This window comes from Scleropages formosus, chromosome 4 (genome assembly GCF_900964775.1).
Source record: "Scleropages formosus chromosome 4, fSclFor1.1, whole genome shotgun sequence".
NCBI lineage: Eukaryota > Metazoa > Chordata > Actinopteri > Osteoglossiformes > Osteoglossidae > Scleropages > Scleropages formosus.
In genome coordinates, this window is record NC_041809.1 from 11,419,129 (window position 1) to 11,434,486 (window position 15,358).

General features: G+C 43.5%; 1 protein-coding gene across 3 annotated transcripts in view; it reads right to left on the reverse strand.

Annotated features, from left to right (window-relative positions):
- Positions 1-1,518: 1,518 nt before the first annotated feature.
- Positions 1,519-15,358, reverse strand: part of LOC114909055 (pleckstrin homology domain-containing family A member 1-like) — a 29,533-nt gene continuing 15,693 nt past the window's right edge. The window contains exons 3-13 of one of the 3 annotated variants that reach the window (XM_018749252.2): positions 14,506-14,562; positions 14,364-14,409; positions 11,150-11,247; positions 9,167-9,298; positions 8,643-8,783; positions 8,469-8,537; positions 5,374-5,438; positions 4,849-4,912; positions 4,580-4,669; positions 3,228-3,268; positions 1,519-1,649 (exon numbers count right to left, since the gene is read on the reverse strand). In XM_018749252.2, coding sequence (XP_018604768.1) covers positions 1,643-1,649; positions 3,228-3,268; positions 4,580-4,669; positions 4,849-4,912; positions 5,374-5,438; positions 8,469-8,537; positions 8,643-8,783; positions 9,167-9,298; positions 11,150-11,247; positions 14,364-14,409; positions 14,506-14,562 — 810 coding nt within the window. In that variant the 3' untranslated portion in view covers positions 1,519-1,642. Of the gene's footprint in view, positions 1,650-3,197; positions 3,269-4,579; positions 4,670-4,848; positions 4,913-5,373; positions 5,439-8,468; positions 8,538-8,642; positions 8,784-9,166; positions 9,299-11,149; positions 11,248-14,363; positions 14,410-14,505; positions 14,563-15,358 lie in introns of all 3 variants that reach the window. The other 2 variants (XM_018749251.2, XM_029250799.1) reach the window with 2 other exon arrangements.

Here is a 15,358-nt window from a genome sequence, read left to right on the forward strand (position 1 = left end):
TGGATTTAATGCAGTTTTAATCTTTGCTGAAAAAAATATTGCTTTCACAAATTTCTCTTGAAAATTTCAGATATAGTACTTTAAGTTGATAAAATCCTTAAAATCTAAAATATATATCTTATTTATCGCTGTGTCTACGGCTGGTATTTTCCCTAAAGTAATCAGCATAAAGAACTTACATTTTCTAGGTGATAAAAAAAAAAAAAAATTCCACAATTCCTCAAAAAAAGCACAGACTTGAACAAATTCTTTGGGAATTCAGCCTATTTTCTCTAACCATCTTTCCATCTGGAGTGAGACCCTGAAAGAGCTCGGTCTCCCCTTTGTCATAAAAAACTTATTTAAAAAAAAAAAAAAAAAGGGGGGGGGGGGCACACCTTCCTGAGGTTGGCCACTTTCAGTTCCTGAGCTCATCCCTGCATTATGTGAAGGTTTTTCATGCAGATACATTGAAGCCAGAGTGACAAACAATGGCGGAGGACCAAAAAATATATATTTTTTTTTATTTTATTATATATATGCGGCGTGGTGGCGCAGTGGGTTGGCCCGGGTCCTGCTCTCCGGTGGGTCTGGGGTTCGAGTCCCGCTTGGGGTGCCTTGCGACGGACTGGCGTCCCGTCCTGGGTGTGTCCTCTCCCCCTCCGGCCTTACGCCCTGTGTTACCGGGTAGGCTCCGGTTCCCCGCGACCCCGTGTGGGGCAAGCGGTTCCGAAAATGTGTGTGTGTGTATATGTATATATATATATATATATATATATATACACACACACACACACACATATATATATACACACATACATACACACATTTTATATATATATATTTTAAACAGCACAACAAGCCCTTCCGTACCATGGGACAAGTACACTGTGGAAAAAGATGCCTTTGCTTGGTTTAGTCCAAACGGCTTGTTCAGTTTACTTCAAGCCTCCATTCCACTCTCCTCCTTGCTCTTCTTTCAGGCGCTCTTCTTGCGAGTCCCCTGCTAGCCTGTGTCCGTTTTGGGTGCAGGGCTACGGAAAGTAAAGGGGATCCCTTCACACTAGGCTGACTGGCAGATCAACGTCCTCCAGATCAACGCAGGGAAGAGGAGTAGCCGGTGAGCTCTCCCCGAAGCTGCTGCGCCGTCTCCACGGCGACTCCGTGCTGCTCACTTGGACAGCCGTGCCTCCTGCAGGGAGAGGCGTGCGGCGCGCCCCGGCGGCACCCCCCCTGGGACGGGCCGGGGCAGCAGGCTCATGAAGTGTTCGCTGTCCCAGGCCAGGCTGTGCGCAGAGAGGGCGCGTGTCCGCGATGCCGCTGGGCTGGGAAATGGCACCCTGGGCGGCGGTTGGCACGGCGGGTATGGCCGAGCGATGCCCGGGAGCACCCTGGTCGCTGTGGTAGAAAGTGGAGGAGGAGGAATGGTCACTGAGCTCCTGCAACGAGTGGCGTGTGCCCAGAAGACAGAGAAAGAGTCAGGGTGCGAACGGTCAGAAAGGTCAGTGAGACACACACACTGTGCCAGAGGAGGCGGCGGCGGCAGCAGCAGCAGCAGCTGGAGAAACAGCAGCGCTAATAGCAGGAGTGGCACTAATGATGGAGGGAGGAGGAGTGCTTGGTAGTGCTCATTTCTGGAATGTTAGTATTTCAGTGTCCGATTTTACTCTCTGAAAGACATAAAAACAACACAAAAGCGTCAGCAAAGTAGCACCAGAACGCGCAGTCATGCAAAGCCCGCAACGCAAAAGCAAAAAGTGCTTAAACACTTTTGTATGTCCTGCTCATCACTGACACCTTGGCAGCAGAACAATGTCACTTGATGTTGCGCTAAGGGTCAATTCAACCATAAAAAGGTACTTTGGCAGTTGGTCACGGGAAGCCACAAAACTTCCAGTACATTTGCCACACATTTTCTCTAAGAGGAACCGCTTTTACATTCAAACTGCTTTCCCAGCATATTCCTTCTGATGTGACATGAGATTAACTTGACTCCATAACTATGACAGCAGTTAAATTGGTTAGTCCCAGTACCAGTGTAATAATTCTGGAAGCCACAGGATACAAGAGCTACAACAAATCCAGCGGAAGGTGCTCTCAATATACGAGCGGTTCTAAGGACACAATTAAATTCCCGTATTGATGAGAACATCAAGCGAGTGTGGAAAACAACACTCATTAGGATGATGCATCACAGCTGACAAACAGAAGGACAAATAAAATTCTCGTTCTTTTGCTTAACAGGGTGGAAACGTACAGGTTCTGGAATATAAATGCTCTAAAAAAATATCCATAAAGCAAGGATTTTACCCTATTGGTCTATAACGCATCAGGACCTCCTTAACGTGTGACTGCCATTATAAAATGGTGACGGTAAACCCTTCAAATTCGATCTGAATGCACAAAGCATTTCATAGCTAAAACTGATTCAGAAGTGTCAGAAGAGGACCAAAAAAAAAAAAAAAAAAAAAAAAAAAAAGTTTCCCATTGCTGCAAGTTGGGTTGCTGTTCTCCAGTCTTCACTGCAGCAATTCACTGGGCATTAAATCACCTCACTAGGTATTTCAGGTGTACATGAGGTGCTGATTAATAAGATTTCCCAAAAGTCTGCAGGACACACCCACTGAAGGAACAGAAATCACAGAGGAACTGATGAGAGGTCTTTGTGCGAGCGCCAATACGATATGCTGATGGAGATCTGGACTGGCAAAGGAATGGAAGCTGTGGCACGCCAACTTGGGTGATTTGAGGGCACGGGCACAGTCAGCGTCCAATTCTGGTGAGATTTGAAAGGGAACTTTCTCGCTGGCACACCAAAGCAGACAACAAGAACGCAATGAAAAAGTGGGAGGAGTCTTCAGGAGCACTCAACAGAAGTTTGCCTTAGAAGACCCCATTCAAAAATGCTCAACCATCGTTCTTCTCGTACGCTAAAGGGAGGAGATGGGACACTGATGACAGGTCCCTGATGGGGGAAAGAAAAAGGTCAACGCACAGGCATGGTGAGGTTGGCAGGAGAGAACAGGTGAAAGTGGGTGGGGCATGGGACAGGTGATAGTGAGATGCAGCTGAACTTTAGTATGGGAAGGTGGCTTATGTGTATCTTTAGGAAGCACAATCAAAAAAGGAAAAGAATAAGCCCTGAATCTATGCAACCGTATTGTGACTGCTCATATATGACAGAAAGAGAAGCTGTTTTGGCATGAAAGCTCACATACGTGCTGCATTTGCCATTTCGGGATGTATACCTCTGTATACATGGGTTCGACAGCCGCCTGGCCTGCCGCATCTGCAACAACACATCGCAAAGCTCCATTAGAGGGGAGAGGAGTAGGACCACTCAAAGTTCTGAGGGTGGCAGGGAACTTCTTTGGGTCCTACGTTGCCGTTGACAAGTAATCTCTTCGAAAGGGGACCACTGGCACAGATGGTTAACCTTAAAGCCCAGTGGCTGGCGATGGGCGTCCGAAACATACTGCTTACTTCACACTGCTAAAAGTAAGCTGCTTGACATGGAAAAACACGGAAAGCGTTTCACTCAAAGTGCTTCTCGCACTGCAAAAGCGGACATAAGAACCTGTCGCGGCAACTACGGCTAACGGCGCATCTCTGACTGCACGCCAAGCTCTATAAAGTACAAAGAAAGACATGTTTACATACAGCCATCAAGCAGACAGTTCGGAGGTTTCAAGGAGACAAAGAGATGCGTTCAGATTCGCCACCTGGAACATTTTAGGAGCATCAGTCTAGTCGCGCATCGCTGAAAACATTCTAAAAACGGGTTATTTGCTGAATCTCTGCATCAACTTATGATACACACTGGCTCCTAATGTTACAAACATGAGGTATGCAGACGGTGCCAACATTTTCCCCATTTACTTACTTCTAAGTATATTTTCTTATTTTATAAACACTGTTGCAGAGCAAAAGTGACCTGTGGTTACACACCCAGCTAAAAGTTGGCAGTAAAACACACCCAAACAGAAGAAACATTTAGGACCGACTTATTTCAGCTCAATTCTGCCGTTTATGACGCATGTTTGGCGCTTATAAATACTGTTGATCAGTAAGAAGATGACGGAGAGAGCACTTTAAAGGGGTGTATTGTCAGCAACTGACAATAAACAGGAGTTTATATTACATTGTAATGTAGCTCAGTGTTAATAAAATACTAAAATAACCTCATACAAAGTACATTTATTGCAATATATAACCTAACCTGTAAAGGGAGGCATGTCTATTATTAAGCTCTTGTTGAGCGTCAGTAATGAAGTTGTTGCCGTCAGCTCGTGAACGTCGTGCACATTTATGGGATGAATCAGTAAGCAACTGCGACAGAATATGATGTTGTGGAAATAATTTATTTTCAGTAATTTAAAATTAGTCCTAACCGTAATGTTTTTTGCACTTCCGGTCCCCAAGGCCTGCATGATTTTATGAGATCCATAATCGTTGTGTACTATGCTTTTGGTCATTTTATCAATGTTTCTAGTGAATTGAAAGCTAGCGGAAAATACGACCACAAACAAGAGCCAATCTGAAGGCACCTCAGGTCTCTCAGGTCCCAAAAGATGGTGAGAAGAGGGTTATAGGTACATACAGTGGCTGCACATCGGCCTGGTCCTCGCTGGGCCACAATGGCTCCTGACATTGCCTTGATCCAGCTGTGCATGTCCTCTGGGCTTTCCGCCTGGCAGAGGTAGAGTACATACACACACAGACAACAGGAAGACACAGAGTGAGGAACTGTACAGAAAACTTAAAGGATTCTGCTTGAACCAATACCGGACCCACTTATAATGGTCAAGAAAATCTGTCATGGAGCACAATCCTATTGGAACAGTAATAGCTCAGTTCCCTATACCTCACCTGTATATAAAAGGTCCTAGAAGTGGTAACAACTTCAAATAGGTTGTCCCTCATCAGTATGTCGCTGGAAATAAACAGAAAAATTAATTTACTCGTCTATGCATTTGCTCACAGAAAACATACGAAAACAAAAAGCAAAAGGTAATATTTATATTTATTTATTTTGCTCACACTTTGCTCCAAAGCAACTTAGGGTGGTACTTTAGTAATTTTTTTTCTGGAGCAATTTAGACTAGGTACCTTGCTCCAGGGTACTACAGCATGAGATGGGATCTGAACCTGCATCTTTTATGTGCAAAGAAGCAAATCTAACCAATACACTCCTGCTGCCCCATGTAATTAACAGCAATACAAGGATCACATGTGATCTTTGCACAAGTATTTTACCTGAATGTTTTGGAAGGATCATTATCTCTTTTTAGACCGGCACCTTTTAGTCTTTCCACAGTTCATCACACTTGGATGAGGTGATTAAACTCACAGCACAGTGGGTCATGCACATAAATTATAAATTCAGTAAAATACCTTTGCTTGCACTCCTGAACTTTGTGGACTTCCTTCAGCGGGATAACACGCAGGGGGTCCTTCTCCTGTTGAAAAAGGGTACAGTCACAGAAGCCCAGGTGCCATCACCAACAGCCACCCACCACCTCAGCGTTCCCTGAGACTCTAGTCCAAAGTCTTGACAAATTAAAATCACTGCTGCAGCTTCCATCACATGAAAAAGATCCTCTAGTAAACTCCTTTATGTTAAGAAGATATTGCAGAGAGCTGAGGGGGTATCCCACGGTGGGATCACAGCAGATGGTGGAGCTTCTTTTGATAGGCAGTTCCCAAATACCAGTCCCATTAAATTTAACATAGATAATGACCAGCTGCCTTTAACGAGAGAATGAAATGAATACCTTACAAAAGGCAGCTTGTCTGCAGCTGACAATAGACATTACATTTATTCATTTAAATTATGCTTTTTACCCAAAGTGATTTACAATATCAGCATTATAATACCAATGTACTTATAACAATTTACCCATTTATGTAACAATTTTTTTTACTGCATCAATTCAGGGTAATATGGTGTTTAAGTGTATTGCAGCAGGGCTAAGTTTCAAACCCAGGCCTTTTTTAATTATTTGAATGTAAAGGCTCCAAATGTTACTCTACCTGCTACTAAAGCAAAAAAAAAAAAAATGAAGGGGACCTACAGTTCCCAGATTCAGATGTCTTTGTGCACTGTTGCTTTGAGTTGTGTGGTTATTTTGGGCACTAGTTTTCACTTTTGAGAGCTAATTTAGTTGCTTTACAGGAGCCACATCTCCTTTTTCTGTTTGGATCTTTGTAAATGAAGCCTTCCATTGTCTGAACCCTGCTGTCCTTTACTTTTATCCTGCCTTTGCGGCTGCCTCGACCCCAAGAATGGTCAGTGTTCATCTTTGCTTGTCACTGGGGAAAGTGGGCGAGCACAGGAAGTTTCCACGTGTAGTTGCACAGAAATGTAATTTAAGTAATACAGTCATGGTAGCCCCTTAATTATAAAGCTGAGGGGTGGTTTAAGGACAATTGTGTCCTCTCCCCTTCCAGCTTTGCGTCCTGTGTTGCTGGGTTAGGCTCCGGTTCACCGCGACCCCACTTGGGATGAGCATGTGTGTGTGTGTGGAATGATTTAAGATCATTAAATACAAGGGTCAACCCCAACTGCAAACATGACCCGGCTGTACAACAAGGGACATAGCTGGAAGTCAATTATCTCTACCATGATTTCCCAGAGGCTTCCTTTTCTTTTATCATAAATTCCTAACATTATTTTGAGCAGAGCATTTCATGCACAACCAGGCTGTTTCTAATAATAGTAGCTACTATGAAACAACCTCAGAGTTACTCAAATGGATATTTCCTGTGCTTTCATTCACTCAACGCAATACCCTCAGTCTATATTGTGTTCTGTATTTGTTATTAACCATTACTTAGCAGACACTTTGTCCAAGGCAGCTTACAATGTTAGGATTGTATACTAAGCTAGTTAATATTTACATTTATTCATTTAGCAATTGCTTTCTCCAAAGTGACTTACAACAAACACCATGTAGTATTTAGCTGGCACCTTCCTCATCTCATCATCCTGGAATGTCCATACAGACAAAGCAGGGATCAAATCCACATTTTCTTGCACCATCAGGGTACTGTATTTAATTGGAGCAATTCAGGCTAAGTACATTAAGAGTACTACAGTAGCAGCAAGATAAAGCCACCCTTTCCATTTACATTTATTCATTTAGCAGATGCTTTTCTCCAAAATGACACACATCTCAGCAAAAAGACTATTTGTGCATTACATTAGGAGAAAGACAGTTGCAGACATGCAATTATTCTTCTTTCCATCTTTCGTTGTTTCCATCCATGTCCTATTCTCATCCTAGAAGATCTTCAAACTGAACCGCAGTCAGAGTTAAAAAGAAATTAAAAGACAAGACATGAAATTGAGACTTTTCACTGTTTTTCCAAAGCATGGGGAAAAATTGTACTTGAGAGAAACAAAACCACTGCAACAGCCCCAGGAGTGACGCAGTCAACCGCACAATAAAATAATCTAGCAGGGTGTGCAAACAAGGCTAGGTTAGTGTTACAGATTGTGTATGCTGTTTACGTGACCCTCTGTATATACAATATTGTGTAACTGCCACGGCTCGGTGTACGAGAGGGCTGAGCATTCATGATGAGACATGTTCTGCATTTACACCAGGCTGTGTACAGGAATGCAATCCAGGAGACCAGATCTCAGACATGCCTGGGCAGAGTAGGCAAAGCGAATGGCCTGCTGGCTACGTAATGAAGAAGGATCATGGGCTGGCTGCTGGCGAGGAGCCCGTGAACGGATGGATCTCATCCTCCTACACCACTAGACTTCATGTCCTCCTGATGAATCTCCTTCCTGCACCAATTCATTTATTAGATACTATATCATGCTTCTGAGTGGTTTTTGGCTCAGGGACGGTGTTAATGTAATTGGGGGGGAAGACTAAGAATTCATCGGACACAAGAAAGAATCAGCTACGGAGGACATTTCCCAAAGCCATTTCCATCACCAGCTTGACTCCATGATCAGGCAAAAGTGTGTACAAACAAAACATGTTTCATATCATATCAGACAAAGTGTTTACCCATGTTGGGTAGCACAGTGGGACGACAGCTAGAGCTCACAGCTCCTGGGCTCTGGGTTTGATTCTCATTTACTCTGTGAGGAAACTACATGTTCACCTCATGTTTGTGTGGCTCCCCCCACCCACCCAAAGTCCAGAGACATGCATTTAGGTTAAATCAGTGACTCTCAATTGTCAACAGTCTGTGTAAGTTTCAGTACAGGAGATTGTTCTCTGAGGGACTGGTGTCCCTTCCAGGCTGACACTATACTCTAGGATGAGCTCCTGACCATTGAATGGATCAATGTGTGCACATGTTCATATGTGTCAGAGGAAGATCATGGCCTGTTTTATGTACAAGGTGCATCACTGCATCGGCCATCACTGGGTACTGAGAAAGCCCACAAAGGGGGAACTGCCTCATACTGTATCTGTTAACAGAACCCCTTCACGGTGTACAACGGCGAATTGGGAAAAACTTACCAAATCCGACTTGAAGTAACTCATTGAATTTTCATCCAGCACAAAATATCTTCTCTTCCAGTTCTTCATCTGAGAGATTACAAAAAGGAACAAGTGAGAAACCTAGGAAACCTGACCACTGTAAAGCACCCCCCCGCTTGGACTGTATACTGAGCACAGATGTCCAGGACTCACCACAGCCCCTTGCTTCACGCAGTAGCCCGCCTTGATGATCGAGTTATCCTGCGCTGACTTGCCCAGGAAGTATGGGAGCTGGCTGTGAGACCTCTTCAGACCCTCATGATCCGTCCCATTCTGCCCATCACCCCCCTCCTGCTGTGGAGAAGAAAACAAAGGTCTCAGCAAAGTGCAGTATCTGAGAATCTGAAATAGTCACCCAGTGGAAACACCACATGATTACTCCATATAACTCTGGGAGCTGATGACATTTTTCATTTAGTGTAGCCACCGCAGCAGGTCCCTAAGACTGCTACAAATCATTAACACTTAATCCACTGATACAGCCTGATAGCTTTCCCAAAGCAATCCACTTTAAGTGACTTAAAGGTGTTGCAGGGTTACGTAAACTCTCAGGACTCGAACCAGAAACACCCTGGTTGCAAATAAAATAAAACTTCCTTTGGTGTACTCCCCATTCTTTTAAAAAGGGGGGGGGGGGGGGACCCAGTTCTCACTGACTGACTCAGAGGAACGCCAACCTGTGTCTGGGTGACGATAGGGACACCCCCTATGATCTCAGTCCTGTATGACACCTGCTTCTTGGCACCCAGAACATCCAAGAGGGCCTTCTGATTCTCAGAGTTCTGCTGAGCATCACAAGACTTTGGCACCTAAAAAGAAGAAAATAAACTGTCTAAAATCCAAAGCTGAGTAAATGCAAGTTGGTTAAGGGTCAGGTTTATGGATAGTATGTCTCGGAGCTTTGCAATTCTCTGCACTTCAATACGGGAAGTCATGCAAAAGTAAGGAAGTAATGGTGACATTTCCACTAACAATACAGAGAGAGTTTCATCTTTATATTGTAGTGTCACTGGGATGATGCATTACCACCTTTTCCATTTGAGCAGGTCTGGCACTTTAGGTTTCTCAATTAAGTAATAAATCACACTCCGCCAACAGTATATCTGTCAAAATGATACACCTCTTCAGAGCAAAACATATTATGATGTAAACTATGAAATGCATATACCTTTTACTATGTTGAATACACACACAGACACACAAACACCATAGATAAACTTAATTTGATTTACTAGATGGTTGATTCTATCACTGATGACATGAAGCCAATGGGACCACCAGTGGGTACAATACGTAACAGACCACTAACATCTGCATTCAAGCCCTAACTAGTCCCATTATTGCTGCTCTGTATGAAAGGACCCCAAAGCCTGTGGAATGCACTGAAGCCATTTCTGGAATGCCAGCGAAAACTGGGGGATAAATCCACAGCAGGAACAAGAGCAGAGACGCACAGGAAAGGCATGTTCCACATTTTACGGACTTTGATGCTACCAGAAACGAGACAGAGGAACTGCAGTTTATGTCTGAGTACAATGCAACATGAGGAATTTGTTCATTGCAGGTATTCAGACTGCTGGTTTCTCCTCCCCTCTGCCACTTTAAACAAGCTGGCTGGATAGAGGCTAAACAATTACGGATTTTAACTGACTGCTTAAACATGCATAATGAAAAGGTACGTCTATTACAAACGACAATAGGTGCATTGGCATGGAAATCAGCAAAGGCCGGGGTTAACTTTAATCAAAAAAGTGACCTCAATACAGACAGGGGGTTTTGTGGCTGTAAAATATGGACCTTACTCACTGCTAGAGTTAAAACAAACCGATTTCCCAAACAAAGGGACAGGACAGATGACATGTCCACTGGCCATTAGCTTCCACGGGGGGGGTCAGTATACAAGGTCCCAGCCTATTGATCAACCCTCAATTGAAACAGCCCAGATTCCACAGCAACGACCAGGCAGCGATGCTCTCATGCAGAAGAAACTGATTAAAATGGAAAGTGCAGTGATGGGGGGGGGTAATAAAACTGTGCCCAATAGTCCCCTCCTTATAGAAAGGCTGCGGAGAGTGGTGGAACACATTTCATTTCTGAACCAAGGTGCCCCAACCTGATCAAAGCAGGGCAGAGACCTGCAGCTTCTACAGAATTCATTTAAATTATCATCTGACTCAAATCTGAAACACGAGGAATCAGAATTACCAAACAAATTTATATTATAATTATTATTCATGTGAAAAGTGAAGACAAAACAGGAAAAGGGGATTTAACTGAGGGGGAATTCATCTTTAGTTTTATTTGTAAATCAGAGATTTTATTTACAAATATTTTCACTATTTTATTTTTATTTCAGGGGTTTTACCTTAAATTCCTATGCAGAAAAAGTACGTAAAATGTGGCACTGCAGCACAAGATTGATCAATCTGATCATAGGTGAAGTAATATAATATACAAACAATTCCTTCTGACAAGCAATTAGAAGCCAAGTTCTCTTTTTTTTTTTTTTTTTTTTAAAAAAAAAACAAAAAAAAAAAAAAATCACCACAATCTACATCAGGCTGAGCCAGTATTATTCAATGGGATGGGAACAGGACCCCAAATATAACAATTCCCATATGTAAAATGCATCCTCTGGAAGCCTGAGCACAGAAACTCACTGTGATTTTGGTGGCCTTGTTCAGCACATTCACCCACTCCACCAGGTCCTGCTGGTCGTCGGCCTGCAGGAAGAATTTCCTCATGCCAGCGTTGATGACTTCAGGGATAGCAGAGGGACAGAGGGAGACAGAGATCATGAGGCAGACATCCAGCTGGCTATTGAGGGTGAGGCCAGACAGCCCAAGCATAAAAAACGAGCTACAGTGATCTGGCCAATTAACTGCATTTCTGGAGCAGCTGGTCCAGCAGGATAGGGGACTAATGACTGTGACGAAGCCTCTAACCACATGGAGCTCTTCATATCAAACAACAGCACACTTACACCCTCAGTAAAGCAAGAACACAGGGGACGTAGAGTTTATACACATTCCCTATGGTGTCAGCATTAGCTACCTTTTTTTTTTTTTTTTTAAACCGAAAACAGAACACCCCCATGTATAAAATACGTCATCCTTTCATCCATCAACCTTGGCCTTCATAGCTCGTCCATGTCAAACTGGTGTAAATAATACTATGGTGGTGTGGACTGGATGACACAGAGACTGAAATGGTCCTCTCTCACGCTGTCACTCTCGAGTGCTATGAGGTCTCCAACATACAATGCCCGCTTTCTTCCTCAGCGCTCAGAAGGTCCAGTTGCTCCTCCCCAACAAGGCCGCAGTGTTTCGGCGTGCCCGGCGCATTGAAGAAAGGCCATGAGCAAACTGCCCCTTCCCAACAGACCCTGACTCTACAGGAAAGATTAACTCATCCAGCACTCATCCCGCTCCATACGGACGGCTTAATCCACATTCCCAACTCCCCACCGTTGGTGACACTCAACAGCTGTGACACAACCAAACACACCGATCTCGCTGCATAGGGAAGTAGCCGGAAGGAAATACATCAAACACTAACTGGGTTTGGGTTTAGACCAAAGAAACACAGCAATGGCAGCGATGGAATCTGCTGCTGGATGGCACACTTGTACGCTTGTAGACGGAAAGTTAAGTAACCGTCCAGCTTTTCAACTGTTTTTTTTCCCCACCTGCTGTTTAGAAGAATCGGGTCTAGTCTGGACTTCATTACCCTCTTTTGGCCATATCTTATTTTTCCCCTGGAGAAAAACACTTTGGGGTAGATTCCCAGCTGCCATTGCATGTGGTTCCCCCATGCATCTGGCAAGCAGGTCTTTCCCACCGCACTAAAAAAGCTAGAGCTGGGAATCACACGGAGGCCTTGGCTTTTGTTACCGCAAAGCAACCTCGAGAACAGCGCTCCCAGACACAGTGAAGAGGCTTCTACTCAAAAGACTAAACAAGGGCGCAACGAACATTTAGCGAGCAACCATCTAAAAATACCCGCATGGGTTCCGATTCCGGATCTGGCATTGTGCCGAGGAGCCGGTTTCCCTGGTGACATAGGCGGCTTTGCCACTGCGGGTCACCCTACTGCTTCCTTCCATTGAGTACCGGCAAGCAGCGATAGGACAAAGGAGTCTTCCTCGGAGTCACGTCCTTCAGGAAGGCTGCACAGGGAAGCTCTAGCAGATCTGCAAGAAGCGAATTCTTGACTACTGCAGAAGTTCTAACGCTTACTTGTGAAACTTCACCAGATGAGCATGCCATCAGACCCTGTAACAACTCAATTTTTTCTGTCATTTGTACTGTCACAATCAGTAAATACTTTAATATCAATATCTTGATTTATTCACAGGTTCTATAAACATTATAGACCGTTCTAATAAATAAAATTACCACTTTCTGCAAGTAATCTAACTTCAAGCTACATTAAAACTAATTAAAATAACTGGAAATTTAAATTCCTAATGTCAGATGGTGACTGATCCATTCCATAAATGTGGGGTTACGGGTTACTCATTAAAGCCACGCATGACTGTAAACACTGAACAAGAGTAGAATTAAGGTAGGCTCACCCTCCTACACTGGGCTCTTCACTGATACCTATCAGCCAGGTGTGCAAACACAGGTCATGTTTGCATTGTAACATGGACAAATTTTACTCAGTCACTTCCATTAATCGTCCATCCTTGTCAGGGTCATGGTGGTCTGGAGCTTATATTGGAATCACCGGGCATACACACTATGGGCAGTTCGGTATCTCCAATTCACCTGAACTCTATGTATGTGGCCCATGTGAAGAAAAACAGAGCACCTAGAGGAACCCCAAGCAACATCCAAACTCCACATAGACCAAGCTGGATTTCAACACATGCCTGAACAGTCCAGGTGCAATAAGGCAGCAATGCCACCTGTTGTGCCACGGTGTTGCTTCAAGAAATTTAAAAAAAAAAAAAAAAAACATATTTAAAGACGAAACAGTAAAATGTTAACTTATTTTGAAAATTAATAATTGAACCATTCTAATGAAAGAAGCTGGGGGTAATTTCTACATAGTTAGAAAAACCTGATTTAGAATGGATTCATAATTAATGATTTCCCTCTACTGGAACATACTGCATCTCATGACAACTGGAATTCATGACCCCTAGAACTCATACTACAAATTCAGTCTGGAATATTATGTGCCTCAATGAATACAGAATTGAACCTACACAATGAAAAGCTTCTCGACCCCTGACGGGAACACCAGAAGTTTCCATGGGCAAGAAGAGGAGGAACATTTCACAAGTCAACAAGTCAAGTCAAATCAGCCTTACAGAGGGCAAGGTGATCAACAGCAATGCAGAAGATCATACCATCAGGTACAAGGAAGGCAGATTTTCAGAGGTGAGAACACAAAACAACAGAAAGAACCCCATTTGGTCCAGGTTAGGGTTCAACAGTGCTGCCGAAACCTCTGTGTATATTCACTGCAAAACATTGGCTGGGGGTCAGCTGTATCACAAAACATGTCACAGCATTACCTTTTACCATGTTCTTTCACAGTATTTCATCCAAGAGTCACACAAAGACAATATGGAAAAACACCACCTGTTGCTATGCAACATGTTCCTAGATGTTAGGTTGAAGGAAACACCAAACTCCATCAGGTAGAATTTAAACAGGCAGCGCACCCAAATTCAGACATGTTCAGAGTCGCTTCATGAATGTTTAGCTGCATCACAAACAAGTGACTTGGCAGTGAATTCACAAATCATGACAGTTATGATCAGATTAACAATTATCCATGAAATCCAGCATGTTTCCAGAAGCAGTGAGTTAACCATCTGAAAGAAGATCGAGTCCAAGACAACGAGGGGGGGGGACTTACCAAAGCAAAATTCAGCCTTTGGCCTTTGCTTGGTGGCATCACTGACCTGCAAGGAAGGAGGAATCAGGAACTAAACATTAGCTGGTTTCAAATAGAAAAAGGGGGGGGAGTACAATTCTGACAAGCAAAATCTACCAGTGACCTTGGAAATGTAGGTGAGCTTGAGGGAGCCAACGCATTCTGTTCCTGGAGGGAGGTTCTGGAGAACAGGGAGGACATACAACTGATTAAGAACAAGTTCTGCAAGTCTTTACAGTTGGGCATGAGAGGTTAACAAAATGAGCACAAATGCTTTTAAAAAAAAAAAAAAAAAAAAAAAAACTTCAAGTGTCTTCACTGTCAATAAAATTACAGCTATAATGTTATATAGGCCCAACACAAGCCATACATATCTTGCATTTATATACAGTACTGTGCAAAAGTTTCAGGCACTTGGTTGGGGAAAAAAAAGCTGTAAAGTGAAAATGCTTCCAAAAATAATGCTCTTAATTAATAAACTTTCTACAAATCTTAGTAACCATCCATCGTCATCAACCGCTTGTCCCGAGTGGGGTCGCGGTGGGCTAGGCTGGGTCCCGCTCTCTGGCGGGTCTGGGGGTCGAGTCCTGCTTAGGGTGCCTTGCGATGGACTGGCGTCCCGCCCTGGGTGTGTCCCCTCTCCCTCCAGCCTTGAGCCCTGTGTTGCTGGGTTAGGCTTCGGTTCGTCAAGACCCGGCTTGGGACAAGTGGTCTCAGACAGTGAGTGTGTGTGCGTATATATGTGTACTTTCTTTAACGACATACAAAACCCTTACTGTAATACTGTAACTTTTTGCAAAAGAATCCTTGGAAATCTAAAATATGCTCTTTCCCATTGACATTAATGCAGAAGACAGTAAATCATCTAAAACAAATATTTCTGTGAAACATCTAAGTACCTAAGACTTTTGCAGAGTACTGTATTATACATTTTTTTCTTCTAGAAGCAGCTAAATATTTACCGGAGAACCTTTAAG